The sequence below is a fragment of the Motacilla alba genome, chromosome 10 (assembly GCF_015832195.1).
Source record: "Motacilla alba alba isolate MOTALB_02 chromosome 10, Motacilla_alba_V1.0_pri, whole genome shotgun sequence".
Taxonomy (NCBI): Eukaryota; Metazoa; Chordata; class Aves; order Passeriformes; family Motacillidae; genus Motacilla; species Motacilla alba.
In genome coordinates, this window is record NC_052025.1 from 20,004,379 (window position 1) to 20,029,988 (window position 25,610).

Sequence of the window (25,610 nt, forward strand, 5' to 3'; positions counted from 1 at the left end):
GGGGTGGCTCTGGGGCCGTCCCCAGCCTGAGCCCCGCGTCCCCGCAGTGCTCGGCTCCCTGCGGAGGGGGCATCCAGCGGCGCCAGGTGAAGTGCATGGACACCAGGACCGGGGTGGCCGAGGAGGACAGCAGCCTGTGTGACCACGAGCCGTGGCCGGAGAGCACCCAGAAGTGCAACCCCCAGGAGTGCGACAGCTCCGAGCCAGGTGGGCGGCTGGCGAAACTGGGCTGGAGGATGGCATGGGAGGTGTGGGGAGATGGAGTGGGTGGTTCCTACGTGGGCTGTGTAAGGCTGACCCGGCTACTTGATGATTCGGTGGGAATGTTGGAACTGTAAATGTCCGGAGCATCCGTCCCTCAGGGGGCCGAGCAGGGCTTTGCTGGCAGGGACGTGAGCTGGGATGGGCTTGTTGGGGTCAGCAGTGTCACCCAGCACGGGGACACCCGAGGGACCCCGTGGGGTGAAGGGACCCCGTCCAGAGGCAACAGGGCATTCAGGAAAAGGAAGGCACAGGGGAATACCCAGTGATGGAGCTCTCAGGAAGCTCTTCAGTGGTAAAGTCCCAGACTTGTGAAACAGGCTGGGCCCAGCATCAGAAGATGGAATAAAGGAGCATTTCTCAGCATCTTCAGGTGTGTCTGAGCAGGTGCTCCAGGGAGCCAGCCCCATGTCAACCTGCTTGTCATTTACCTGCCCCAGCTGCAGCCACAGTGCTTGGCCACACCACGGGCACTCACTTGGCTTCTTCTCCCTCTTCTACTCACAGAGATACATCCCAAGCTCCAGGCAGCTCCCTGGGAGACAGAAATCTGGGCACTGCAAGGGTTAACAGCACTTACAGAAAAGCAGTATAATGAGGGATTAGATGCCACTGATATCAGCGTGTCAGTCACTTACCAGCTTTATCTCTTTAATGTGTCTGTGCAGAAGAAAAGCTCTTTGGCTGCCCAGAAAGTATTGTTGGACCCCCAGGAGGTTTGCAGGACAAAGGGAGGGCTGAGAGATGGGGCAGGGGGGCAGCAGTAGCTGGTGCCTGGGATGGAGGAGCCAGACCCATGGCTGCTCCACATGTCCCTGATGTCCCCTCTGCAGCCTGGGACACCCATTCCAGCCTTCCAGCTCTTGTTGTTTATCCCAACACCAGTTCCAGAGCAGGCAGGAGCGCTGGCCTTGGTTAACTGGGATTTGGGCACTGGCACCGTTGGCCATCAGGATGTTTTTAGCCATGAATCTGCTCGTTTTCTGGAGCCTTTGCAGGGCCACGGGGCACTCCAGCATTTAGGAAATGATGAGTCAGCCCTGCTCAAGACACGATGCGCGGTTCCGGCTGTTTTGGTCAGGGGAAAATTTCCGTGCCAGGCTTGGTGCTGAGAGCTGTGGAGCCAAGGCTGGACCAGAATAACCACTGAGATGTGTAGGAAGCACACAAATAAATGGTAAAATCCTGGATCAAAGATGACATAAATGCTCTGGCTGCAGCCCAGGGCAGGAAACGCCTCTTGGAAATACAAACGTTTCCAGCCAAAGCATGAAGGGGAACAAAACTTTCACATGGCAGGAAATCCCAGATGTGTAAATGCACAGGCAAAGGCTCCCAGAAAGACATAAATGTAACTCCAGCCCTTTCCTGTGCTTCAGGGGATCTTTACTGCACAGGATGGGTTCAGGCTGGAGCAATCCCTGTTTTTGGAGGAGCACAAGGAGCCTCTCCCTCCTCTGGCACGAGGTGCTCCAGTGCAGCAGAACCAGGGCTGGCTCTGTGACTGGTCATGTCCTCCCTGGACACAAAAGTGCCAATAACCCCAGGAGGGTTTAAATGTTCAAACCATTATGAGATGGATTTGGAGCAGAGATGGAACAGATGAAGCACAGAGAAACATCTCACAGAAGTCGGCTCCTCAATTACAGGAGGTCAGCATTAATTAGAACCAGAGTCCTGAGCTGTTGCCAGGTTATAAATTAATTGAAGATTCCACCAAGGTTATTTTTGCATGTTGCCTTACAGCTGCAGCCAGCTGTGAGGGTGTCCTTAGATGGCTCCTGGGAGCTTCAGAGCCGTGGGCACCCCAGTGTGATGCTCCAGAGGCTGGGGACATTTATCTGGGGCTTGTTTATGGTGTCGTGGAAAGGAGCTGAGCCTGCGGCAGTTTGTCCAGCAGATCAGACAGATTTAAAGCAGAAAAGTGGGAATTGCTGTGTGCTGGAGGAGGCATCAGGGTGAGTGGAGCTGGTCACTCAGCTGGCCACTGCAGGGTGGTGGCTGTGCTGGACACAGCAGATCCTGGTGGTGGTGACACATTGCTGCCCAGGACAGAGCAGGGTGCTCATCAGCAGTTCTCTCGTGCCCATTTCTCCAGATCTGATGCCAGGGAGGTCTCTGAGCTCCTCAAATCTGCCCCAGGCAGGTGATGGGGCCACTCCTTGGCTCCAGCAGCAAACACAGCTGTTCCACAGGTGTCTCAGCCTGGAATTCCAGAGGGATGAGGTACAGGCTCCACTGGCTGAAGGACAAGTGTGTATCCAGTGGGGCAGCTCCTCTGGGAGAGGGATGGAGCCCAGCCTGTGGCCTGGGAGCAGCAGTGCCTGGGGGCCAAGGAGTGAGGGCTCTGTTCACACGGGGTCAGTCCCTGACACCATCTCTGTCCCACTGCTCCTGTTTGCTGGCTCCTTATCCAGGGCTGGCTGTACTTCAATTAATTGGCAATTAAACGTGGTGCTCCCGCTCGCTCTGAGCAAGGAAATTAAATTGTTCGTGGTTCTGCAAGTCACAGAGTTCATCCACAAGGGATCCATGTGGGAAATAATTGCAGCAAATCCCAATTTTCTCTGCCATTTGAGCGTGTAAGTCCCTATCCAAGTGGTGAGGCCAGGAGGTGCTGCTGAGTGAGGCATGGAGAGCAATTAATTAACTGCTAATTAACAGCAGGAGTCAGTGGGAAAGGGATGCTGCAGAAAGGACTCCCTGTTTTGATAAAATGTAGGGGAAAGATGTTGCCTGCAGTGGGGCTGACACCTGAAAACTGTGGGGTTTGTGGGTTTGTCCCAGTTTTCCCAGCTGTGGCCGTGTCAGTGGGGATGCACCCCCTGCATCCCCTGCACCCCTGCATCCCCTGCATCCCCTGCACCCCCTGCATCCCCTGGACCCCCTGCATCCCCTGCATCCCCTGCACCCCCTGCACCCCCTGCATCCCCTGCATCCCCTGCATCCCCTGCACCCCTGCATCCCCTGCACCCCCTGCATCCCCTGGACCCCCTGCATCCCCTGCACCCCCTGCACCCCCTGCACCCCCTGCATCCCCTGCATCCCCTGCATCCCCTGCATCCCCTGCACCCCCTGCATCCCCTGGACCCCCTGCATCCCCCTGCATCCCCTGCATCCCCTGCATCCCCTGCACCCCCTGCACCCCTGCACCCCCTGCATCCCCTGCACCCCCTGCATCCCCTGCATCCCCTGCACCCCCTGCACCCCTGCATCCCCTGCACCCCCTGCATCCCCTGCATCCCCTGCACCCCCTGCACCCCCTGCATCCCCTGCATCTCCTCCATCCCCTCCATCCCATCCCATCATTCCTCAGCCCCGGAGCAGGACCCTGGGATAATTTACTTGTTAAATTCAGCCCTGGCTCCGAGAGCATCCCGAGGGCCAGAGGTCAGCAGCCTAATTCCCTGGATTTGCTAGCTCAGCTCCAAGCTCAACCTTTCCTTGTTTTTGCAAAACGTGTTCCAGGAAGTTTGTTTTTCCCAGGAATAAAAGTAAAAGCTTAGGTCTGGCTGGCAGAAGCTTAAATGAAATTTAAAGCGACTTCCACAGTGACCTAAAAAAACAGCCCCCAAAAAAGTGGGGGTTTTCAGTCTCTAATGTGCTGACTTAGCCTGGATTTTTAAAGCCCTGCTTTAAGCTATTTCTTTAGCCTAAAATTTGGCAGGGACTTACGGAGCGTGTTTCCAAATGAAGTGTGAGGATTATGTAAAAAATGGTTAATAGAAAGAAATAGCAGTAAAAGCATTCAATGAAAATTGGGCGGGTTCTGTAGGTCCCTCTCTGAAGAGCTGACAAATTAAGTGCTTATTACAGCTTCCCTTGCCCAAGACCAAATTCCAGGGAGGAATCCCAAGCCCAGCCAAGATTTTCAGACCTGAGCGTGACCCCGCACGCATCCACCCTGAGACTGCAGCAGGATCTGGGAAAGCGATGGGAACTCAACCCCTCTACGACTCCCACTGGCTTCCCTGAGCTCAGGGAGCCTTGGGAACGCTCTCGGGCCTGGGGTGGGATTGTGGGGGTGTCCTGTGCAGGGCCAGGGCTGGGACTGGATGGTCCCTGTGGGTCCCTTCCAAGCTGGATATTTTGTGATCCGTGAGGTCATTTGGCTTTGGACCCCGGGGTGCTGCTGGGGTCTCCTGTGAGGTCAGCAGAGCCTGCAGCCAAGGGTGGTGGCTCTTCTCCCCAAGCCCGAGCCCATCCCTGCTGTTTGGCACAGCGATCCCATCCTGGGTGGCTGGGGAGGTGTTCAGAGAGCAGTAACCCCCGGCAGGGTGGCGCTGCCGGGGCACGGTGCAGGGACAGAAATTTCCTGATGGGCCCAGGGTGCTGACCCGCTGCAGAGGGAGCAGGAAAGAGCCGAACCCTCTCTCCAAGCCTGGAAAGCAGCTTCCCAGTGTGAGCCTTGCCAGCTCTTTCCAAGGAAGGCAGGAGGCAGCTTGGTTGTGATCCATAAATAACTTTCTAGGAAGCTGCTGGATGTCCTGAGGGGCTGGGCAGGGTCTGCCCGGGCAGAGCATCCCCAGCAGTGCCCAGGACATTCCCGCCCCTCCGTGGGCATCCAGGCTGATTGCCACTCTCATGGGAAACCCCTGAGGTGTTTTAGGAGCCCTGCTGAGCCATCCCTGTCCTGCAGCAAATCCCAATACCTGAGTTCCTGTGCTCCAGTGTCCCAGTGCAGCAGGGCTGGGGGTTCAGGGGGTGCCTTGTGGAGCCACAGGGATGCTCCCAGGGAATATTATCCTGACAGCTCCGTGGAGCACAGCACCAACAAGCACTTCCCTTTTTCCAGTGGCTCCGGTGCCCCCACAGCAGCTCTGGGATGTGCTGCACACCTGGCCTGGGCTCTGCAGAGATTTCTCACCTGCTCTGCTCGCCCAGCAGGGAAACCCACTGCTGGTGTCCCAGCAGGCAGGGCTGGAGCGAGCCCCCAGGCTGAGGTGTGGGGTGAAGCTGGGATCCCCTCCATCCCGCTCTCTCAGCACTGTTGGTCCAGCACCAGTGATAAATTGCTTTTTGGGGGCACGGGGACACTCTGGCTGGGCACAAAGAGCTGCAGCTCAGTGGGCAGGGAGGAAAGACCTCAGCTGAAACAGAAAATAAGTTTTAGAGCAGTGTAGTGACCTCCTCACTGCTGGGCTGGGGGAGGGGGCTGTGGCTGAAATCCCAAACCGGGAGAGGTCTCTGCTCTGCATCTGCCACATCCCTTGCTTCAGCTCCTCCCGTGGGAATGGGGCAGCGGCCCTTCCCTCGGCACTGCCTTTGTTCCCAGAGGGGACAGGGCGAGGGCCAGTGGTCAGCCTGAGCTCCCCTGGCTGGGTCACGGCCTTGTCCCTGCAGAGAAGTGTCCTGAGAAAGACAAAATCCCATTTCCCTGCCCCATTTCTGTCCCTGCTCTGCGTGCTCCTGGTGGAGGGTGCCCATGGGGGACTGGCCCCAGAGTGCACCAGCTCTGCCCTTTCCAGAGAAAAGCTGTCATCTATTTTAGCTCCTTGTACAGGAGGTAAAACTGGAATCACAGAATCTTAGATCTTAAGCTCAGGCTCGGTTTTGAGTCAATGTAATTTAAGCAGGTCTGACACCACTGGGTGAGAAGCTGCAGGCTCAGCGAGTTGTGCCTTGCTCTGAGAGAGAGAAGGAGGAAATCAAAACTCAAACAAAGCAGCTCTGTATTCATGTAAACCATGTGTGTTTGGGGATGGGTCTGTGCTGCTGGACTGAGCCCAGGTGGGGCCTGGGCTGCCTCTGGAGCAGCTGCTCCCAAAACAAAGGCCATCCTCAGAGCAGCCCCAGAGTTGTTTTGAGGGCTGCAGGACACCTGCAGGAAGCCAACCAGATGATGCAGGTTCTCAAAATAACCAAAACCATTCAGAGGATAATGAATTCTGGGCTTTCCGCCGCCCCGCTGGCACTGGGGGGGCTGGGGGCTGGCAGGGGGTGACACTACGGGGGGTTTGTCCCCTGCAGCTCAGCTCTGTGCCCTGGGTGGGTGCTTTGGAGCTGCTGGCAGCAGCACAGGTGTGCTTTCTGCTGGGGATGGGTGTCCCGGTCGCCGCTATCAGGGCGACCCCGGGACTGTGTTAGAAAGTCCCTTTTTCCACCCCGGCTGTCCAAGAAGGAGTCAGAGGTGTTCGGCTGGTGCTCCCAAGGTTGTTTATTAATTGTTATCTGGAACACTTTCTGTCTGGCCTGCTGAGATCTGTCCAGCAGCTCAGCCAGGGGCACGCTGCCCTCCCACGGGGCTGGTGGTGTCTTTTACACTATAAGCTGCATATTTGATATTTACAGTGATGTTCCAATTCCCATCACCTGTGCTAGACAGTGACTTTCTACTCCAGACCAATCTGAAGGTGCCAACATCACCCAAACCATGGAGGCTGGGAAGAAGAAGAAGGAGGAAGGGCAGGGCACGCCCTGATTCCTCCATCTTGGAGCCTCAGATCCCCCTGCACAAAGTCCCAAACCCCCACGTACAAAATCTTAAAACTTTTCCCTTCACCCTGTGATCACCACTACTGTGCTATCTAAACCTGTGGGACATTTAATTCATTTAATTCTTCATACAAAGTTGGTGACTGGTTCCGTGGGTCAAACTCAAAGCCACATGGGTCTTTGGCTGCACGCCAGGGTCTGTGACCCCCCCCCCTGCCAGGGCTCGGATCATCCAGGAACGCCAGAGAGACGCCCTGGGGCTGCAGGAGGGCTCGGCCCTGTCCGTGCGTTCCCAGCTTCCAGAGAGCCCCGGCTGGGTTTGGGCTGGAAGGGACAGCAACCATCGCCTCCTTTCCACACCAGCCACCCGCTGACCGCGCTGCCAGCGGCGCTGACACCCTCCTGTGCTCCTCCTCCCCTCCAGGTGTGCCCTGCGAGCGCGACCGGCTGAGCTTCGCCTTCTGCCAGACGCTGCGGCTGCTGGGCCGGTGCCAGCTGCGCACCGTGCGCGCCCAGTGCTGCCGCAGCTGCGGCCACCAGCGCGGCCACCAGCGCCTGGCCCGCAGGTGACAGCGCTGGGCCCGGGCTGCCGGCACCCGCGGCGGCTCCGCGTGGCCGGGACCGGTGGCTCTGCGACTCTGTGCCGCTGTCTCACGGTGCTCAGACCGCGGCTGGGCGCCGCTGCTCCCCACCTCGCTCCAGGGGGATGCTGCCGGGGTCAGCCTGCCCCGGCACACCGGCGGGGAGGCGGGGGGAAAGGGGGACCGAAAGCAGCAATAATTTGGGGAAGACCTCTCAGAAACGCTTATGGTGCTATCGTTTGACATTTGCAGCCTCTCGAAGGTGTTGGCTGGCCAGCACAAACCTTGATTTTTATTATTATTTTATATCTCCGAGGTGAGCGTCCAGCATTCCACCGGCTCTGCCGACCCTTTGGGGTAGGGATTTTATATTTTTTTTTTTCCTTTAAGGGACTTGAAGCTGGCAACCCACTCCTGTAATTTTCATTAAAATGTTTACGCACTGAAGCTAGATAGATTTAATTTGAGAAGTGGAGGCAGGGCAGAGGAATAAAGTTGCAGTTTCAGCTGGGGCTGTGCAGGGCTCTGTCTCCCCATTGCTGGCTTCCTCTGCCCAAGCCATTGCTGTGTCCCTCTGGAGCAGAGGGGCCAGGGACACCGAGCTTTGGAGTCCACCAGGGCATTCCCTTGCATGCATTTGGGCAGGAGAGGGAAGCTGCCCTGGCTTCACCCTCCCTCGTGGGCAGCCAGGTGCTCAGTCCCTGGAATTCTGTATGTGTAGCAGTGTAATGCTTGGTTAAGGTGTTTTTCTGTGGCCTCACAGGCTGAACCCTTTTTTTTTCCCCTGCTTATCTAGATTCTCCTCTGTTAAGGTTAGCTGATTTTTAACTAGAATATCCAATTTACTCTGAGGCACAGCCTCTACTGCCTGCTCCCAGAGCAGTGTGGGAACAAATCCCTCGCTGTCTCGGGGAGGGATTCCTGCCAGGTTGGTCTCTGGAGGAGGGCAGGAGCGTTTAGGTAGGAATTCCTTTCCCTAGTACTATTTTAGGCTGTGGAGGGTGCCCAAAAACTGGGGGACCTTGAAGGGCAATCCTCCCTGCCTGGGCAGAGCCAGGCTGGAGCTCCAGGTGCAGCTCCCTGGGCTGGCGGGGGCAGCAGCACTCGGCCCAAACAGGGAAATTCCTGCGAGTGATTTGTATGTAAAACACAAGCCATGACCTCACCATTTGTGCTTTATTCCGTTCCAAGGTGGTGTAAAGTTTTTATGGTCCAAGAACCTGTGTCCAGTCCTGGTTTCCTCGTCCGCAGCACCATCTGTCCCACACCCTGTCACCCTCCCAGGGTTGCAAAGGGATGACCCTTGTGGCCACAGCTCACAAAGTGTGTTAAATTAAACACTTACTGAAGGAAGCAGGTGCGGTTCACATTTTCTCCTCCCCGTGGGGAATTCCGAAGGTTTTCAGCTAATTGGAGATGGTTCAGGCACTGGCAGCAGGAAGGAACCATCAGTTTGCATCTGAAAACCACTCACAGCTGCCCTTTGCAACTGGGATTTGTTGATTAAAACCTGAGCCGGGCTGATGGGGTAGATCAGTTCTGCAAATCAATTTGTTTGTGGCACAGGACCTGGTGAGCCCCTTCTGCAGCGCCTCTCCACGCGCAGGGGCCCAGCTGTGGCTGGCTGAGGGCACGGGATAATCCCTCCTGGGGGACACCAGGCCATTTTTACTCATGTAACAAGCCAGGCCTCCCACCAGCACAGAAACTGCATTATCGGTGACAATAAAACACATCTGGCTTAAATATCTGCAGTATTTTCTTTCAGTGAGGCACCTCCAGCGAGTGTCTCTGGAAGGAGGCTCTTCACAAGGGCCTGGTGTGACAGGACAAGGGGGAACGGCTTCCCACGGACAGAGGGCAGGCTCAGATGGGATGTAGAAATGCCTTTTTTCTTCTGCTAAAGACGCTTTTATTGTCTCAGCACAAGCAGGATGTTATTCAGACAGAGCTGCTGCAGTGGGGCGAAAGGAGGAAAGGACTCGTGGATCAAAAGATGCTTGAAACAGGATCGTGGAATGGGTTGGGTGGGAAGGGACCTTAAAGCCCATGCCAGTCTCACCCTGTGGCAGGGGGAGGAACTGGATGGGCTTTAAGGTCCCTTGCCACCCAAAGCACTCTATGATTCCATGGTCCCCTGGAAGACTCTCTGAGAGAGCCTCTTGGCTTCAGATCAGAAGTCAGGCCTTTGTGCCTGCCTTGGTCACCTCATTTCCACGCTGGAGACAGGAAGGAAGAGGAGCTCGTTGGTTGGGAAGCGGCAGCAGCTGCTGGTGGAGGAGCTTGTTTGTGTCAGACCCTCGGGGACGCTCCAAGTGCTTCCCCAGCCCCGGGAGCTGCCGGCTGTCCTGGCAGAGCACCTGCGGTCACAGCTCTCAGAGCTCACCCAGCGCCTCTGTCCAGCCCAGATGAGCTCACCTGGGGGGTTTTAGCTCCCAAGGAGCCAGAGGGGTCGCCAGTCCCTCACCATGGACTGGGAGGGGCACGGTCCCAAGCTGGGCAGGCGAGGAGGCAGCGAAACAGAGGGACCAGGAGCAGCTCAGCTCCCGCCTGTCCTTTCCAGTAATAATAAGAAACGGGTTCATTTCCTCTTGTTCGTGAAACCTCCTCGTGCTGCACAGAAAGGCTTCACAGGCACAGCACAGAGGGGCGGCAAAGCCACGACAGCAAGGGAAGGATTTGAAAAACCCACTGGTTTATCTTTTTGTTTGGATTTTAATTGGCAGCCGATCCCTGCCAGCTGCCCCGGGAGGGAACAGCCCTCACCCACCCACCCAGCTCGGGGTGCTGCAGCCCGGCCACGGCTCCCAGCTCAGCCCGGGACTGCCCGTCGCAGAAGGACACTCCCGGTGGGGAGTAAAGCACAGGAAAGGGCAGGAGGGAAAGAGGGGAGGGAGGGCAAGGAGCTGCCCCGCTCCCCAGCTGGCACCAAGGCACGGTGTGTTTGCTCACCCGGAGCAATCCTTTGGCTGGGAAATTTAGTAAAGCTGTTCCACATGTGCCACCGGCCCCCGGCCCTGCCCCGCACCGAGGGAAGGCTCGGCCGGGTGTGAGCATTTAGAAATAGCCGAAAATAGCTCTGTCTCCACCCGCGACTGCTCCGCAGCCATCAGCGGCGAGCGAGTTACACCCCGAGTAAAGTGTGTGCAAACCCGAGCGCTCTGCGCGGCCCTGGGGGCAGGGGAGCAGCCCCCGGCCCTCCTCCTCCTCCAGCCGGCAGCTCCGGGATGGAAACGGGATTTCAGCCCTGGAGACGCCAGCAGGAATCCAGGGGCTGCTGGCAATCGCTCGGCGCGCCGGGGCTCCGGCACAGCGGCAGCAGGATGGCGCTGGCTCAGCCTGGGGGCAGCGAGGTGGGGATGTCTCTGCTGGGCTGAGGTTTGAGCCGAGGCAGGGGCTCAGCCTGGGCTCGGGGCGCTCCCCTCCCTCCTGCTTGGAGGGCGAGCCGCTGGGAAGGAAGCGGAGCTCCCCCAGCTCCGACTTTTGGGGGTTCGCTGAGCTCTCTGCGCCTCCCCGTCCCTTCGGGGCTGCTCCGAGCCCCTGCAGAGGGGTGACCCCAGGAGCGCAGCCTCCTGCCGGGGTACCCGCCGGGAGCCCGGCCCCTGCAGCTCAGAGACTCCGTGATCCCCCCCCGAGAAACAGCCCCGAAAGGGCAGAGCCTGCTCAGCTCAGCCCCTGCCTGTCCGCTCCTCCGCTTCCAGCTTGTCCGCAGCTCCTCCAGCAAAGCCCCGGGGGCTCTGCAGCCGCAGGGCCGCTGCTGGTGACGGGCACGGGGCAGCTGGGGGGCCCCGGGATGGACCTGGAGCCGGGGAGTACCCGGGCTGGGTCCCCGGGCTGGGTCCCGGAGCCGGGCGGGTCCCTGGGCTGGTCCCCGGGCTGGTCCCGGAGCCGGGCGGGTCCCCGGGCTGGGTCCCCGGGCTGGTCTCCGGGCTGGCCCCGGAGCCGGGCGGGTCCCCGGGCTGGGTCCCCGGGATGGTCCCCGGGCTGGTCCCGGAGCCGGGCGGGTCCCCGGGAGGCTCCTCCCGGCACAGCGGTGCCGTGGGTCGCTGGTGCCCTCTGCAGTTGTCCCTCCCCGCTGTAAATGCGAAGGTTTCGTAATCCCAAGGAACAATTTTAGGACTTTTTGCTCCAGGTGAGGGCGGTGGGCCGTGTGTGTGTCCTCCCGGGTTTGGAGGAACGTCCCGAGTTCCGCCAGCACCCCAAATCCTGCCCGATGGGATCCCCCTGGAGCTGTCCTCGGTGTGTCCTGCTCCCTGGCTGTTCCTGTGTCACCTCAGTGTCCCCACAGGCCGATGGCAAAGCCTCTGCCCACCCCGGTCCGGTCCGTGGGGCAGCAGCGGCGGGGAGGGACAAATCCCGAGCCCAGTGAAACTGGAAACGCTGGGAAGCGGAGCAGCTCCTGGGAGTCACCCCCCAGTGCCCCAGCCATGCTCCACTGCCCCAGGAACTGGGAACATCCCTGGTTCCAGAGGCCTGGGTTTGGGATCTGGCCCGTTTTCCCAAATTGTTGCTCTGGAGAAGAGCTTTTAACCTTTTGTGCCCCAGCACAAAGCCCTCAGGGCCAAGGACTCCAGGGCGCTGCAGGAGCCAGGAGAGTCCTCAGTGGCACCAGAGCATCCTGTTCCCTGTCCTCTGAGCTTTTGGCAGAGCTGGGAGTGTAGTCTGGGTGGTGGCACGGAGCTGTGCAGGGGCACACAGAGCCCCCAGGAGAGGAGCTGCTATCTCGTGGCCCCAGGATCCACAGAACCTCCGTGCCGGCAGAGATAGCTGCGTTCCGAAAAGAAAACATCAACCCCCCTGCTGGAGGGCAAAAAAAGGAGCAAATTCCAGGAAAGAAGCCAGCAGATCACGGCAGCTCAGGCTCCTGGAGCATTTGGTGCATCCCTGCAGGAATGACCTGCCTTCCCAGCCGTGGGGTGGGACACAGGACGTGTCCCCTGTGCTGGCACATCTGTCCATGAGGCTGCAAAGGAGTTTGAAATTTAACCGAAATTTAATTGAAGCTGAGTAACTGGAGTTGAGAAGTGTTTTTTCACACCTGCACGAACCTGTGGAAAAAAAAAGGAGATTGTTCTCCTCCCCCTTTAATTAATTTTTCAGCTAATTTGACACTTGATGGGAGGGGCCTTGCGGTGCCACGGAGCAGTTCACTGCTTTGCCAAGGGGAACATTCCCTGTTTATAATGCTGGGTCCATTCCATGCTTCCATGCCCTCAGGGAAGCTGTATGGGGTTTATTAAAACGGCCACAAATCCCTGAAATCCCCACGGATGTTTGCACGGCGCCCCAAGGATCTCTCACCGTGGAACAGCCACAAAGCAGGGAGCGCTGCAGGGAGGAGCAGCTCCCAAACCCTCAGGAGCCACGGCAGCAGATCCTGGATACCTGCCTGGGAGGAGGAGCAGGAGGAACTGCTGGGAAAGGTAAATCCACGCTCAGAGCCAGAGCTGCTGCGAGGAGCCCTGGGGAACGGCCCCAGTGGGAAAGGTGGGCAGCTGGAAATGCTATGGGTGCTCCAGGTGAGCAGTGACAGGAGCAGCGACAGGAGCGGGACAGTGCAGCCAGCAGGAGGAGGGGCTGGGGGATGCTGCCACCTCCCACACTGCAGGGAAGAGAGAAGGAAAAGCAGGATCAAGTTCTCGTCCACAGGGAAACTTCACCTTCAGGGTGGTTACGAAGCAGAGCTTCCAGAATCAGAAATGTGAGACGTTAACAGGGAAAAGAGCACGAGGATTTGGCAGGAATTGTGTCCCAGTAAAAATCTTCCTGTTCTAGTCCAGCCCCTCAGCTCTAAATTCTTCTTCTGAATTAATTTCAGCTTTAATGTTTATCAACACAGAAGAAGCTGAATGAAATTAATTTCTGTAATAGAAATCTGAACTTGATCTTTAAAAAAAAACCCAAACAAATTCAGGACCCAGCATTTCAGTACAAGAATCTGTTTTATTTTTACAGTGCAGTGATTGAAACAATGTAGAAATTCAACTTGCAAAACGGAATTCGTATCACAACGTCTCTCAGAAGGCAATGCAGATGTGTTGCTTTGAATCACAAAATATTCCTCTGGACACCAAAAATTACAAACTTCCAGCACTATACACCGGGCTTTCTTCAGAGACTGATTCCTCACCATTTAAATCTATCTTATAAACAATTTCTCTTTAAAAAAAACCACATGGAAGATAAAAACAACTCAAGTATAAACCCCAAGGCCTTGATTATTCCGATGTGCTCAGCTTGCAGCGGGCTGGCCCCGGGCTGGGTCCCTAGTCGGGCTCAGTGACGCACTGCTCCACGATCTCGCGCAGGTTCGGGTTCTCCATGGCTGCTGCCACCCTCTCCTTGTCATTGATCTGCTTGTTGACTGCAAAACAGCCAGCACAGGGCTCAGGGGGGCTCAGGGACACCGGGGACATCAGCAGAGAGGGGCATTACTGGGAAATGGGCAACGAGGCAGATGCAGGCTCGGACGCAACGAGGGAAATAATAACTCCTGTCACTCCTCCAGCTCAGGGAAAGGGTGTGAGGTGTTCCAGTGGCGTATCCCAAAAGCAAGAGGGAAATTCAGGGTAAATGAGTGGCCCGGGTTCAGTCTGCAGCCCTGTAGCCACAGTGTCCCATTTCTGGCAGGCACTGAAGCTCGAGCTGGCGCTGCTGGGACCCCAGAGCTGCTGGGACAGGGCCTGGCTCTGGCTGGAATCACCCAGGTGCTGCAAAACCCGCCTGAGAGACACCCAGATTTGGCGTGGGGACTTCAGGACAGTGGCACCAACAGCTGAGGCAGCTCCTCGTGTCGGTTACTCCTCTTTTGTCACAAACCCTGCCAGAACTGGGGGGTTTTGTTATAAAACCAAACCAGCAAGCAGCAGGTGGTCACAGAGCCCCCTGGGGACACCCGGATGCCGCTGGGTTTGCAAGGTTTGTGGGAAGGCAGGGGAGCAGAGGACAGAGCACGAGAGGCTGAAGCAGCAGCATGCACAGGCTCTACTCACTGTCCTCCTCCGTGGAATGTGTGCCCTCGGAAATGTAGATTTCCAGCTGGAGGAGAGATCAGCGGCGTTAGGGGCGCCAGAGCAGCGGAACGCTTTCCTCCTGGAGGAAAACCCCGTCCCCCCACTCACACGGGGCTGCCACAGGAGGGGACTGCTGCCTTTGCAGTGCTCAGTGTGGAGCCAGCAGCGACACAAACAGAGCCACCACCCCAAAATCACCGCGGCGATGCTCGCGCAATTACCGCGCTCCTGACATTACTGTGGTCGAGTCTCCAAAGGTCTGTCTGTGGTTAATTTAGGGGGGCTGCCATTCATTCAGGGAATTTAAAACAGGCTTCAAACCAGGCACTTTACCTTGTGTCTAAAAGGCAAACATCTCTGAAGTTTTATTCTTAAACAAAGGCCTGTTAAAAGAGAGCACAAAAGAGATTTTCCTGTGAAATTCAAGGTCTGGGGAGCATTTGCAGAGAATCCATGTTTAACAGCTGACAATGTCCTTTTGTACTCTGAGCAGCACAAGCCACGGAGGGACAGGGGACAAGCAGAACGTTGTCTTTTTTTACTAAATTTAAGAGCTGGTAAATTGGCAATTAATAACACTACTGAAGTAACTGGGAGAATGCAAAGAAGGAATTCTGTACCACTTCCCAGCAGAGTTTTGAGAGATTCTCTTTGAAGAGATCCCCTAACATGACACAAACAGATGGGAGTCCCCATTTCTCTGGATTTGTGGGGTTTTTTTGCTTGGTTTGGTTTGGTTTTCGGTTTGGTTGCGCTGGTGGTTGGGCTCTCAAGCTGCAATTCCTGATCAAACCAACACAGCCAGGCAGGACTGAAGGTGCAGTGGGACTGATGGCACCCAGACAGCCTCAGAGGCCCCCGAGCTCTTTGTCTGGGGTCTGATTAAAGGGATCTCACCGATGAGAGTGGCCAAGGAGCAATGAGGTACTGTTGGTGTAAACCTGATGATGACCAGATATTCATCCTCCCCTATCTCCTGCACTTCCACGCAGTTTTCCGTCACCACTTCCAGTTCTTCCAAAGTGTTGGGCTTCTCCGGGTCCCGGATAGTCCGGATTATATCTGATACAAGCGAGCACGGTAAGGAATCTTCCCTGGGCTGCACAAAGGGGTTTTCACCAGCACCCAAGGAATCTTCCCTGGGCTGCACAAAGGGATTTTCACCAGCACCCAAGGAATCTTCCCTGGGCTGCACAAAGGGATTTTCACCAGCACCCAAGGAATCTTCCCTGGGCTGCACAAAGGGATTTTCACCAGCACCCCAAGGAATCTTCCCTGGGCTGCACAAAGGGATTTTCACCAGCACCCCTTCCCGGCACTGCTGGCGTTGCACTCTTTGGAAGCCACAAGCGATCCCAACGAGCCAAGCAGGCCCTTTCTCCCTCCCAGCCCCTCGGGGCCCCCTCAGGAGCCCGCGCGTTCCCCCTCAGCCCCCCAAGGGCAAACGGCACCGCGCCCGGGGCTCCCCCCGCGGCCCCCGCGCCCTGCGGCAGTCACCGTAGACCTCGATGGCCCTGTCGTGCTCCATGGCGCGGCTCGGGGGCGCATGGCGGGCGCTACCGGCGGGGCTCCGCCACACGCGGCCCAGCGCCTGCCACAGCAGCGCCAGCGCCAGCGCCATGGCCGCGCTCCGCCATCGGCCCGCGGGCCGCGGCACTTCCGCCTGGGCGGGGCAGCCGCCGGCCAATGGCGCGCGGGGGCGGGGCCGCGAAGCACCAATGGGAGCGGGGATAGCGGGACCGCGCCCGTGTGGGGGCGTGGCCTCGCCGCCACCGCGCTGTGCCCCGCGGAGCCGCGGGCGGGGCGGGACACGGGGACACGGAGACATGGAGAGGGGACAGAGAGTGGGAACACGGAGGGACACGGGGACATGGAGAGACACGGGGAGACACGGGGACAGAGAGTGGGGACACGAAGGGACACAGGGAGACATGGGGACAGAGAGTGGGGACACGGAGGGACACGGAGATACCCCCGGGACACGGAGAGGAGACACGGAGACACCCCGGGACAGCTCCGGCTCATTGAGGGACCCCCGGGACACAGAGTGGGGACACAGAGGGACCCCAGGACAGCCGCTGCCCCAGAGTGGGGACACAGAAATGCCATGGGGATCCATCTGCAACAGGGATCAGAGAAAATAGACAGAGAATTCTACATAGAGAAAATAAAGAAAATTCTGCTGAAGCGGCGGGCCGGGGGGAACTACAGCTCCCAGCGCGCATTGCTGCGCCGCGGTGCATGCTGGGGCTTGTAGTCGCGCCGCCCGCCCCGGCGCGCAGCTGACCGGAACGAGCGGCGGCCCCGCCGGCATGGCGGCGGCGCGGCCCGGGCGGCGCTGAGGCCGGGCCGGGGGATGGCGGCGGCCGGGGCGCGGGCGGAGCTGCGTGTGCTCCTGGTGCCCCGCTCGGGGCAGCCGCGGGGCGCGGCGCGGGTGCGGCTGAGCAGAGCCCGGCACGCCCTGGGCACCGTGCTGCTGGCCGGCGGCATCCGCCTGGAGTCGCTGGGGCCCGGCGGGGCCGGGCGGGCCCGGGGCAGCGTCCTGCCGGGAGCCTGGGAAGAGTGAGTGCGGGCCGGGCCGGGCCGGGGGGGCAGCGGGCCCGCAACGGGAGCGCTCCGGGAGCCGCGGCGGAGCTGGGTGGTGTCTGTTTGTCCGTCCGGCTGGGGGGTGTCTGTCTGTCTGTCCGGTCGGGGGGTGTCTGTCTGCCTGTCCGTGTCTGTCCGTCCGGCTGGCTGTGCTCGCGGCAGCTGATCCCAGAGCAAACAAGAAGGGTTTGTGGGGCCGTTGGCTTCACGCCCCAGTGCCCCGAGTGCTGCGCCTCCCTCCCCCGCAGCTCGCGGCCAGCCCGGGTGACACTCGGTGGCTGTAACGCGGGGTGGCTTCAGCATCTGCTTTGGCAGCTTCCGTGCTGAGCCGAAAGCGCGGCCACGCCTTAGCTCTGAGCCCCGGCAGTGCCCGGCAGCACCGGCCGGCCGTTCTGTGTCGCACAGAAGCCCCAGCTGCTTCGGCTTCGCAGGGACCTTACATCCCATCCAGTGCCACCCCGGCCATGGCAGGGACGCTGCCACTGTCCCAGGCTGCTCCCAGCCCCAGTGTCCTGGCTCTCTGCCCCCTCCCCATCACCACGGAGCAGTGTGACACACCCGGCGAGGTTCTTGGCCCCAAAACCAGGGAGAAGTCTGGAAGTGGACGGTGTGTTCTGCTCTGCCTTGTGCTGGAGCTCTCCTGAAGCAGAGCGTCCCTGGCGCCCTGGGTGGCTGCAGTGGAAAACGCAGAGGATGGAGCCCCTTTATCCTGGAGAGGAGGAGGAGGAGGAGCTGGGGTTCCTCAGGCTCTGTCCCGCCAGGGATGAAGCAGTTGGGTGCTGGGGTCTGGGGTGGCAGCAGGGGTTGTCCCCAGTCAGTGCACACCCGGAATGGTCAGTGTGGGAAGTGGCCAGAGGGAATAAAGCCACAACCTCCCTGAATGTTTCAGCTTCGCCTGGGACAGCTCAGAAGATGATGCTTCGCAGTCCAGCAAGACAAAGCTGCTGGCTCTTGCTCAAAGCCATGACCTGTCTGTCTATGAATTCAGCGTAGAAGATGGAAAACACAGCCCCAGCTCCCTGCACAGCTGTGAGGCAGAGACGCTGAGAAAGCTCCTGGAAGCTAAATGCATTAGTGAGTAAATTCCAGTGTGCGGCACGTGTGAAATACTGCAGCTCTGCCTCTGCTGCTCCTGGGGGATGGATCAGGCAGTAGGATTGAGCTCTAGGGAATTTCAGGTACCTCCACACTGATCCAGTGGGATCAGCAGGATTTATGGGCTTGAAGAACAATGGGGACATTTCTGTGTTCAGAGGTGACATTGTCAGAAAGAATTAGACTCTTGTAAGATCATGTTTGAGTGGTACAGAGTTAAAAATTAATAAGATATATGCAACCCTGCTGTCTCAAATTTTAACTTTAATGTTGGGACTGATGGGAAGAAAAGAGAGACAGGGCTCATCAATAACCCTGCAAAGATTAATTAAACATTTAACCTTGTATTTTATAATTAGCAAACATAGTGTGCAGTTAGAATGAGCCTTTGGTGTTTTACATGTTCTTAAACAGTCTCCCTTCCTAAAACATTTTATTTCCAAGGTTTGTAGCTTTTCTTCTCAGTGCTGACTGAAATCCTATTTTGTGCTGATTTTTTATGTTCTTCATAGTATTGTCCGCTGAAAAAGCCACATAAAAAGTTTTGGGAAATCGTTCTAGAATTAGTGCCTCTGGCGCAGAAAGTGAGATTTAAAACCAACCACCCCAACTTCTGTTAGGATGGCAGCTGGGGCAGTGAATTTGAGCTGTCATTTTCTTGGGATTCATTTACAAATCAAAAGTCCAGCTGGCTGTAATCTGAAATTTAAATATGTTTAAATTTGCAGATCTGCCTTCCGTTTCCTCTGTGAAGATTCTGTCTTTTGGAAACAACAAGTGCAAACTTCTGCTCAACCAGTTTCTCCTCATGCACCTGACCTTTCCTGGGGAGGGCTCACCCCCAGAGGCCTGTGGCTGCTTCCCCCTGGCTCTGCCTGCAGGAGCTGTGGGCAGAATTGCAGACTCCCAGTTCTGCAGGGGGATCCTGTTCCTGTTGGACAGTGCTGGCTGGATTTGTATCCTTTGCAGGGAAGATCATCTGGAAGAGCAAAGTTGCTTTTCTCTGCTCTCAGGGCTGAGCAGAAATTTCTTTCCAGGCATTGAAGTGGTGCCTGCAGAGAAGGTTGTCCAGTCCTGGTTGTTGTAGAGAAGTGCCACATCTGTGTGTGCAGGGTTTATGCACACCTGGATTTATGGGTTTCATCGAGGGCTTTGATTCATGGCTCTGTGTGTAACAGGCTGGCTTCTGCTGTCACCTCAAGGCTGAACTGAAACAGAAGTGACCTGCAGGCTCACAGGCAGCCTGGGAGGCAGGTTTGTGCTGGGATGAGCAGGGGCTCAGGCCTGTCAGCTCCCCCAGCTGCTGGCTTTAACCTGCCCCTGGTCACCTTCTCTGGCACATTAAAGCACAGTGAAGTCAGGATGCCTTTCCCTCCTCCTGGAGCCAAAATCCAGCCCCTTCCCCTGCTGAGTAACTGCTGTTGTTCACTCCCGCCCTGGGCTTTTCCTTGATGCTCTTTGCAGACATCTTTGACTGCTCTGATGGTGCCACCCTGGGGAAGGTGGGTGTAGCCCTGGGAGCCGGGCAGGGCCCAGCCCCTGTGTCCCCCCTGGCTGCCCTGGCAGTGTCCCCTGACCTCAGCACGGCCGTGGTGACCAGCAGCTGCCACCGGGCCCTGGCTGTGCAGCTCAACACCTACTTCAGGTACGGCTCCAGGGGAGGGCTTTGGGCTGCCCTGAGCCTCACAGCTCCTGAATTTTGTCCTCACAGGGCTGCTGGCAGCTTTTCGCTCACAGTTCTGTGCTAGAGCAGAAACTCCCTCTTGGTTTAAAGATTGTCCTTGCATTGCTTGCTCTAATTTATTCTCTGTCACGAAGGAAACTGTATCTATAACATCTCTTTATTTTAATCTGTTAACAAGCAGATAGGCTTTGTCTTGCCATTCCTATTTTCTCCAGGAAGATGAGGTGCTCTCAGTGCCGGGGGTGGGTGGTAGAACCTTTTAGAAATGCTCTGGGGTGTGGAATTATCAAACTGTGCTGGTACAGCTGTGCTGATTTGGCTTGCTGGGTTGGGGCCAGCTGGTAGTTAAGAGGTGGTGTCCACCTCACAGGAAAGAGCATCAGGTTTTGATGGCTCACCTGTTACCCTGAGAGAAAGCTGCACCCAGAGCTCCTGGAGGAGTTAAACATGAAAAAAACATCTTAAATCATGTGAGCAAGGTGAAATTTCATATTTATCTCTTTACAGACAGTTCCCTGAACATTTGTTCTGTAAGAGAGATCCTGAAAATCTTCCGGTGAAGCCTCCGGAGGGGCTGGACGAGGATGAGCTGGCCAGTTCTGAGCACAGCATGGAGCTCCTGCCACTGCCCTTCCGCACAGACAGGTACAGGGGGGCAGCACCTCCTGCCACAGGCTGGCCTTTGCCTCCTTGGCGTCACTGAGAACAAACTGCTGACTTGTTTTTTCAGCTGTAGCTGTGGCAGGTAAAACCAGCCATTCTGCTGTCAGTGTTTTGAATTTGGGGTGCACCAAGACAGCTTTAGGTACGGCACTGGACAGCTTCCAGACAGGAATTGCTGCTTAGGGGTTACCTGTGAGTCTTGGAGCATTGGTGCTAATAAAGCATGTCAGTTATGGCTTGGTGTGTAGTTGAGAAAGGTTCAGTTTTGCAGTTAATTCTGTTCTGTGTTTTTTGATTGATAACAAATAGTTATCAATTAAAAATAGTAGAACATTTATATATAACTGTCTGTAACTATAATTTATGTATAACTATCTGTTCTACTATACTTTAATTGGCATTTTCTGTGAGGAAAAGAAAACTTTTCACTAGAAATGCTGAACATGGACGTTGTCAGCTGATGCAGCTGTGCTCACTCAGCTCGGCTGCAGGGAGTATTTAAATGCAAATAAGGAGGCCGTGGTAAGGTTAAAATGCAGGATGGTGGGTGGATTTTATGAGCTCTGAGTGCATTTTATTTGACTGAGAGAGCTTTACCTGCCTTGTTCTTGGGGCAGTACCTGGTGTTACAGGTGACTCTGTCCCCTCGGCAGGTCCTGGAAGGCACACCTGTCCTCACTGTGGGACAGGGTGAGGAGAAGAAAACCACCAGGCTCTCCAGATTTGGTGAACGACTTGAATTTGCCTTGGTATCAGTTTTTTACCCATCTTGAAGATCACGATCCTGAAGTTTGTGAGGATCCAGAGAGGATGGTGGCCTTTGTCCCCCGGGCTGTCACGTGGGCGGCTTCCCCGGCGCTCCAAGGCCAGCCGGGGGGTGCAGGACAGCAGTGGGCACAAATCCCCGTGGGAGCAGCCCAGGAAACGGTGAAGCTGGAGTGCAAAGTGGTGACTGGAGCCAAGGCTGTGTTCGTGCTGCAGGCACGGGACACGGGGCTGTCTCTGGCGCTCTGGGATTTTGAGTCCCAGGGTGTGACGTGCTCCCACTTTGGCAGAAGCAGTGTCTATGTGGAGTGCAGTGCAGAGGTGCCACTGTGTCTGCTGCTGACAGGTGAGGGCTCATAAACTCTCCCGAGACACTGCCTCAGGGGATTGGAGTGTTTTACCTGGCTGCTGGTGGGTAACTTCCATTGCATTCCTGCTCGGGGGAGATGCAAATGGAGCCGCTGCAGCCTTGCCTCGCTCTTCTGGAAGCAGCAGTGGGTAGAAATGCTGCTGCCCAAAAAGGGGCTGCTCTATCTTTAATAATGGCTTGGTTGTGTCCTTCAGAGCGTGGCCTGTCCCTGGTCCTGTTTGGGGTCACTCAGGAGGAGTTCCTGACCAGGCTGATGATGTTTGGCAGCGCCGGGGTGGTGGATGCCCTGTGCCACCTCAATGGGTGGGAGAGGTGCTCCATTCCCATCCACGCCCTCGAGGTGAGGAAAGCTGCCTCAGGTGGTGCACGTGACAAACTCTGTATTCCAGGCGTTGAACGCAGTTGAGCAACGCCAGTGTGGGTTTAGACACGATTAAAAGTGTGCCTCAAACCTAGGGGCAAAAGGAGGTGGTTTAGTTATTGAATAAACAGTAAAACCCCAAGCAGATGAGCAACCCAAAGGAAGAAGTACAGCAGCAAAGTGAATGCGCATTAATAAAATAAAAGAGAACCAAGCAGTGCTCAAAATTCCCTCTTCATTGGACCCAAAAGCAATTTTGCCAGTTTCTGCAGCAGTTTTTGGTCCCTTGCAAAATGTTAAATATGAGAAGATATCCTTGGAACTAGATTTGTGTGTTTATTGTGCTGTTATTATAAAATTGCTGTAAGCTTATTCAGAGTCCTGATTCTCATAGCATTTACTTCATATTGCTGCAATAACCTTTTGTGTGTGAAGATGCAGGGCAGGGCTTGAGCAGAGCCTGGCAGGTCCTGTGCAGGTCACCTTGTTGCTCCAGGTCCTGCACACAGAGTTTAAATCCCCTCTGGTTTTCTGTGTGTGTCACTGAGGATGGAGTAAGAATGCCAGCAGTAAGTGCATGGTGTATGGGTGTAAATCCATGCTTAATTGTTCTGTTTCTGTTTGTCTAGGCAGGTTTGGAGAATCGCCAGCTGGACACAGTGGACTTGTTTTTAAAAAGCAAAGAAAGTGTTTTCAGTCTGTCTGCAGCCTGCCCTGGGCCTGAGCACCCTGGGGGTGCTGCCTCCCAGTCTTACCTGAGGAGTAAGTGGAGATCCTCAGCTGCTCAGAGGTTTATTTCATCCCTCCCTCCCCGTGGCTCAGTGCAGGATGCAGATGTGTGAGCTGTCTCTGGAACCATTGCAGATTTGGAGGAGCTCAGGCCAGCTCTCAACTTGCTCTGCTCAGCAATCCAAGACAATGATATGGAGCCTCACAGCAAGCCCTTCTCTGAGCAGCTCCTGAACCTCACCCTGACTTTCCTCACCAAGCAGCTGGAGGAAATCTTTGTGCACACAGAGGGTAAGGTCACTCCTGCTGGGTCATAGCCAGTAATGTGTCATCATTTAGGTTAGTAAGAACTGCTCATTCTTTTAATTAAAAACTCGAATTTGCCTGGGATTACCATAAAGATACTAGAATTAAGTGAGTGTTTTAGATTGGACTTACCTGACGAATAATTGGTGGGATTAATACAAAATTTCAGTTCTCCTTTACTGGTCCCTGGGCAGGAAAACCCCTCAGTGAGGGCAGGGAGCTCTGTGGGGTTGTGGCTGTGTCCTGACAGGGTGCTGGGCTGTCACTGCCTGCACAGGGGACAGAGCTGATGTGCTCTTCCCTCTGAGGGGAGTCTGTTTATTAATCATAGCCAGCACATTTATTAATTCAGCATTGCTAAACACTAAAATCCTGCCTGTTCGTCCCCATTTAACTGATGACTTGGATGCTTTTGGCAGAGCCTGATGAGTTCCTGCAGCAGGCTGCAGATATTTTAACTGATTACATCATTAAGCTGAGGAAATTCCTGAGGAGGTACCCTCGCCCAGCGGTGACCCCGGCGCACACGGGAGCTGAGCTGGATGAAGACCTGCCTGAGATAGAGGAGAGCCAGGAATGGGAAAAACTGACACCAGAGGTGAAAATGACAACCCCGTTTTAATTACTGTGGTGGAGTTTATGTGAGGAGGTCATTTATGTGGAAATACCTTAAAGTACTGGGGAAGAAAATCAGCATAGGGATGATCTGGTTTGTTCCGTGTTTTTCTCTTTAGGAAGTCATTGCTGAGGCCATCCTGAGCAACAAAATACCAGAGGCCCAGATCTTCTTCAGAAGGCAGAAACATCCTGCTGAGAGTCTGCAGGAGTTTCTGCAGACAGGTTTGAGCCTGGTCTATGACTGCCTGCTGAAGGGCAGCACCAGGGAGGCCTCAGAGCTGCTGAGGAACATGGTGAGAGGTGGTGGGGTGGTCACTGTGCTTTGGGGCTGTGCAGGGTGAGAGGTGTTGGGGTGGTCACTGTGCTTTGGGGCTGTGCAGGGCACGAGGTGTTGGGGTGGTCACTGTGCTTTGGGGCTGTGCAGGGTGAGAGGTGTTGGGGTGGTCACTCTGCTTTGGGGCTGTGCAGGGTGTGAGGTGTCGGGGTGGTCACTGTGCTTTGGGGCTGTGCAGGGTGTGAGGTGTTGGGGTGGTCACTCTGCTTTGGGGCTGTGCAGGGTGAGAGGTGTTGGGGTGGTCACTCTGCTTTGGGGCTGTGCAGGGTGAGAGGTGGTGGGGTGGTCACTCTGCTTTGGGGCTGTGCAGGGTGTGAGGTGTTGGGGTGGTCACTGTGCTTTGGGGCTGTGCAGGGTGTGAGGTGTTGGGGTGGTCACTCTGCTTTGGGGCTGTGCAGGGTGAGAGGTGTTGGGGTGGTCACTCTGCTTTGGGGCTGTGCAGGGTGTGAGGTGGTGGGGTGGTCACTCTGCTTTGGGGCTGTGCAGGGTGTGAGGTGTTGGGGTGGTCACTGTGCTTTGGGGCTGTGCAGGGTGTGAGGTGTTGGGGTGGTCACTGTGCTTTGGGGCTGTGCAGGGTGTGAGGTGTTGGGGTGGTCACTCTGCTTTGGGGCTGTGCAGGGTGAGAGGTGTTGGGGTGGTCACTCTGCTTTGGGGCTGTGCAGGGTGAGAGGTGGTGGGGTGGTCACTGTGCTTTGGGGCTGTGCAGGGTGAGAGGTGGTGGGGTGGTCACTCTGCTTTGGGACCGTGCAGGGCACGGGGAGCCTCAGGTCCTGGGGTGGGTTGGTTCCCCAGAAACAGGTGGGATTGCAGTGGGAATGGGCTGGTTTGAGGGGTGCTGAGGGAGCCTGGCTGGGGCTGTGTGCTGGCTGAGCTGCTGAGCAGCAGAGGGAGGGTGGCTCTGCCTGGGGAGGGGCCACAGGGTTTGGGGACAGCAGGACATCCCTGTAGGAGCTGGCGCAGGGGCTGGCACAAGCCTGTTTGCCAGAGCTGTGTGCTTTGGGAGGAAAGCAGCTGTGTTCATCCTGTGTGGATTTTTTCAGTGCATTCTGTGGGCACATTTCTCAGTGAGTGTCTCTTTGTGGCAGGGCTTGGACGTGAAGCAGGAGCTGCACAAGATCTGCTTGCACACGCAGGACAAGCACGTCAGGGAGCTCCTGGTGAGTGCAGCTGAGCCCTGCAGCCTGGGCTGGGCTTGTGCTGAGGGAGACTGGGAAGTGGATTTATAGAAAGCTTTCAAACCTGGATAGAAGGCTCTCGTGGTGTGTGTTTGTGTGTAAACTTGGAGATAAGAAATGCTGAGTTAGAGATGTTGTGGAACAGGACAGACATTGGTGAGAGGGAAATGGAACTAGAAATAAGTCTCAAAGGATAGTCTTACAAAAAGACCAGATGTTTTAAAGACAGAATTATGAAAGATTGTTGCAGTGGGACTTGAGGGGTAATTTTAGATAATTGGTTTTAAGGTATTTACAGTATAGTGTGGTAAAAGTTAACAGGCCAAGAAACACTTATAGTGTAATTAGGAAATAGTTGGCTTCTGATTGTGATGCTGTGAATTATAACATCTGTATTGTCTCACCCTTCACATGAGACTGAAAATGGAATAAAAATTATTAAAACACCTCTCAATTGCCCCATTTCTGGGTCAGGAAAAAGCTTAGTCTGACAAGAAACCCCTGACTGCACTGACCTTGAGAGCAGGGACAGCCAGGGCTTGTGCCTGCACCCTCCTGATGGCATTCCTGGAGCATCCCTGTCCCTTTGCATCTGTTACAGTGTCATTCATTGCTCTGATCTGCTTCTCTCACA

The 25,610-nt window shown here is 56.1% G+C and overlaps 3 protein-coding genes across 6 annotated transcripts in view; 2 read left to right on the forward strand and 1 right to left on the reverse strand.

Annotated features, from left to right (window-relative positions):
- ADAMTS7 (ADAM metallopeptidase with thrombospondin type 1 motif 7) overlaps positions 1-9,076 on the forward strand; it is a 35,307-nt gene extending 26,231 nt beyond the window's left edge. Inside the window, exons 23-25 of one of the 4 annotated variants that reach the window (XR_005258147.1) lie at positions 48-207; positions 7,121-8,237; positions 8,469-9,076. Coding sequence is in view for 3 of the 4 variants with exons in the window: in XM_038147169.1 (XP_038003097.1) it covers positions 48-207; positions 7,121-7,266 (306 nt within the window). In the remaining variant the exon portion in view is untranslated. Of the gene's footprint in view, positions 1-47; positions 208-7,120 lie in introns of all 4 variants that reach the window. The other 3 variants (XM_038147171.1, XM_038147169.1, XM_038147170.1) reach the window with 3 other exon arrangements.
- Positions 9,077-13,200: 4,124 nt separating this feature from the next.
- On the reverse strand, positions 13,201-15,957 carry CIAO2A (cytosolic iron-sulfur assembly component 2A). The gene is made up of 5 exons (XM_038146902.1): positions 15,788-15,957; positions 15,188-15,352; positions 14,624-14,673; positions 14,270-14,315; positions 13,201-13,641 (listed from the first exon to the last, which is right to left on the reverse strand). Exons 1-5 carry the CDS (start codon positions 15,909-15,911, stop codon positions 13,544-13,546), a joined length of 483 nt encoding a protein of 160 aa, XP_038002830.1. The 5' UTR covers positions 15,912-15,957; the 3' UTR covers positions 13,201-13,543.
- A 580-nt stretch (positions 15,958-16,537) lies between these two features.
- The window catches only part of SPG11 (SPG11 vesicle trafficking associated, spatacsin), a 29,545-nt gene continuing 20,472 nt past the window's right edge, over positions 16,538-25,610 (forward strand). The window contains exons 1-12 of the mRNA XM_038147015.1: positions 16,538-16,852; positions 17,766-17,950; positions 18,700-18,927; positions 19,436-19,616; positions 20,163-20,300; positions 20,972-21,429; positions 21,648-21,793; positions 22,444-22,576; positions 22,679-22,834; positions 23,269-23,447; positions 23,584-23,760; positions 24,887-24,958. Coding sequence (XP_038002943.1) covers positions 16,647-16,852; positions 17,766-17,950; positions 18,700-18,927; positions 19,436-19,616; positions 20,163-20,300; positions 20,972-21,429; positions 21,648-21,793; positions 22,444-22,576; positions 22,679-22,834; positions 23,269-23,447; positions 23,584-23,760; positions 24,887-24,958 — 2,259 coding nt within the window. The 5' untranslated portion in view covers positions 16,538-16,646. The remainder of the gene's footprint in view (positions 16,853-17,765; positions 17,951-18,699; positions 18,928-19,435; positions 19,617-20,162; positions 20,301-20,971; positions 21,430-21,647; positions 21,794-22,443; positions 22,577-22,678; positions 22,835-23,268; positions 23,448-23,583; positions 23,761-24,886; positions 24,959-25,610) is intronic.